Source organism: Penicillium roqueforti (genome assembly GCF_015533775.1).
Source record: "Penicillium roqueforti strain LCP96 04111 chromosome Unknown scaffold_09, whole genome shotgun sequence".
NCBI lineage: Eukaryota > Fungi > Ascomycota > Eurotiomycetes > Eurotiales > Aspergillaceae > Penicillium > Penicillium roqueforti.
The window spans coordinates 675,625-678,866 of record NW_024067573.1 but is presented as its reverse complement, the minus strand read 5'-3'; the positions used below and the strand labels follow the sequence as shown (position 1 = coordinate 678,866).

Here is a 3,242-nt window from a genome sequence, read left to right as displayed (position 1 = left end):
CCTAAGTACTATATTTTCTTTACTTTATTTTTACTTTCCTTTTACTTTTATTACTATCTATTCTTACTACCTTATATTACTTAACTCTTACTTCTAATTCCTACTTTTACTCTAATTTAAGTTTTTAACTCTTATTTAACTATTACTTATTATTTAATATACTTATTCTATTTTTCCTACCTCTATTACTTCTTTTTTTATATTAACTATTCTCTTTCTTATATATTAGACTTATTATATTAAAAAGAAAGGTACTCTTATACCTTAGTCTATTATAGGGAGTAACTAATATACTTTACCTTCTAAGATATATATTTAATAATTCCTATATAATATAATCTTATAATACTACTTATACTAAACTAGAACTAGATAGATTAATCTAAACTAGTAACTAAGTCCTAGTTATTATAGATAGTAAACTATTTCTATAAGATATCACTTAGTTACCCTTATATATAAGATATAAGTATAACCTAAAAGGAAGGCTAGTACTACTTAATAACTATAATATTCTACTAAGTAATAAGCTTATTTATATAATAATAAAGGAACTATTTTAAAAGAAGTATACTAAGTTCTATACTATCTAGGATACTAATAGTAAACTATATACTAGTAGGATATTATAGGACCCTAACCTATAAATCGACTTCTATAATCTCTTATATATACTAATCTAGAAATATTACTATATATTTATTAGCCTTTATATAGCTATAAAATATAGCTACCTAATAATCCTAAAGGTAGATTTAAAGCTTAAAATTAAAAACCTAGTTTTTATAATTAGACCTATTATCCTAGGTTATCCTTTTATAGAGGATATAGTTATTAACCTAGTAGTAGTATTTTAAACTTACTATATTAAAGAATAAGCTGAATTTCTATACCCCTATTCTATAGTATATTAATTATATAACTACTATAGTTAGTATACTATACTCTAGAAAGCTAAAATAAACTTAAAGATACTAGATATTAACTTAGATAATTACTATTATATTACTATATTCTTATAAGGACTAAGACCTTCCTATAGTTTTTTCTAAGAATTCTCTATATAGTTTCCTTTATACTTAGCTAAAGTACTATCTTTTACTTTCTCTTAAATAGACCTAAAAAAGATAAAGATTATAGACTTAGTTTAATACTTATATTAGAATATAAATTATCTAACTTAGTCTAATTATAATACTTAATAAGAATATTAGCCTACTATATAAGACTAACTTAGTAATATAATTAATATTAGTTCTTCTACTCTATTCTCTTTACTAGATATTCCTAAACCTTAGAGCTAATTACTAGTTATATAAAGCTAACTATACTAAGCTAATACTAAGGAAAAGATCCTCTATAATTTTATCCTTTCTTATAAAGGTATAATAGAGTATATAGACTAGGTACAGCTAGAGATTAAGGATTTAAAAAGGTTATATAAATATATAACTAGATATCGCTAGCTATAACTCTAAGAGGCTGCTCTAACTAAGAAGACTAAAGCTATTACTATTAGTACCCTTATAATAATCTTAAATATACTTAGTAGTTTCCTAGATATTTAGCGCTAAGCTATTAGATACTAGGAAAACCTATTCTACTATCCCTACTAACTTTAATAAAGTACTACTCCTAATAACTAAGCCTAACTAGAGAGCCTATTACTACTAGGCGATAAAGAATATGGTAACTACTACAAAGCTCCTCTTAAAGCGGCTACCAAGAGGCTACTATATAACCCCAGGCGTGAATTCACGCCCTCAGATATCTATACTCCACCCTAGGCCTACGATAACTGACGGCGTTTTTTGTTTTCTTATCATTTTTTATTCTTATTTTTTATTGAAATTTCCTTTTTTTCTCAGCCAGAGGCCGAGATTTTTTGAGACCCGGTATATTATCATAGCTTAGTCATAGTTAGCTAGTTAGCACCCCCAACAAGGGGTTCATAATATCATCATCTTCCCCACCAAGCTTACTTGCCACAGCCGAAGCATCAAATGCAATTCAGTCTTCGGTAATTGGTAAGACTCAACCTATTTTCATTTCCTATAAAGTCAATTTTACTAATATTCATTTTCTCTAGAGAATGTCTCCCTTCCTGATTTCGGCCACATACTTCAGTTATTGCTAGACATGGGGTTTTTGCGGTTGCACTTGAGCTTCTTCTTTCTTCTTCTTCGCTTTTCATTACGTCAAACATTAGCGCTACTTGCCTGCTTTTAGGCCCTCTCATTTCATTTTGATATGGAGGTCTTGGGTCCGGACTATAGTTATCTCGGCCTATTCGCATCAACAGACGATTTCATGAACGCTTTCTAATTGTGTAGACTTTGATAAAATGTAAATGACCTGCTTTGATCTGCTTCGCCACACCGTATGATACAGAAAATGCCCGACTTTACGTGGGCAACAGGTTGCCCCTCATATCCACTGGCATTTCCCTTCCGGAACCTAGTCGCTTTGAGACACGTCTATCCAAGGGACCGAACCTTTCCTCGTGTATCCGACCGTAGGTCACACTAAACCATTCTACTGCTCGCTTATCCGAGCATCTATCGAGGATATCGTTATTGACCTCAAGATATCCACACATCATAGCCACCCAGGTGCTTAGTCTATCTCCCCAACCAGAAAACTCATTCTGATCATTCTCATCGTCAATAACGCTCCTGACGTAACTTTCAACCAACGCCTCTTCAAGTGGGTGACATATATTGCCGTAGATGTCGTAGCCCGTGGTAGAGACAGGGTCTTGCTGCACGTTGCCGGTCATATCCGGTACCTGAAGATTCGTGAAGGAGTTTGGGGCCAAAGTCAACTGTAGACTCCCAGAAAGGTCGTGATTGGGTGGATATTCGAACGTAATAGTTGAGTTATCCAGACGTTGATACTCCTTCGCAACCTCTTCAATTGCTTGATCTGGATCTGGGATCGCTGCCAATATCTCGGGGAGAATCGTGCGGTCAGGAATTATTTCATAGAATCCCAGGTGCTTTAGCTTCTGGCATGCTGTCTGATAGTCCTCATCACGAACGGCGATCATAGCAACCTATAAGACTTGATTAGTAGACGCTAGAATACCAATAAGTGATAACCGTACTAACACCTATTACAATAGGAACACCCAAGTAGTGCATTGCAAGCGGTCCCCATGGAAAGACAGCCAGGGGTGCAAGTACTTGGCCGATTTCGACGGTTATGGGGTCAGGCTGGGCCGAGCGTGGATGCCGAATCAT

At 33.6% G+C, this 3,242-nt stretch overlaps 1 protein-coding gene across 1 annotated transcript; it reads right to left on the bottom strand.

Annotated features, from left to right (window-relative positions):
• Positions 1 to 2,404: 2,404 nt before the first annotated feature.
• LCP9604111_4611 (uncharacterized protein) lies at positions 2,405 to 3,242 on the bottom strand (the record flags this gene model as incomplete). Its single annotated transcript, XM_039072330.1, has 2 exons — positions 2,405 to 3,055; positions 3,111 to 3,242. The coding sequence occupies 2 exons, from the start codon at positions 3,240 to 3,242 to the stop codon at positions 2,405 to 2,407; spliced, it is 783 nt and encodes a 260-aa protein (XP_038929653.1).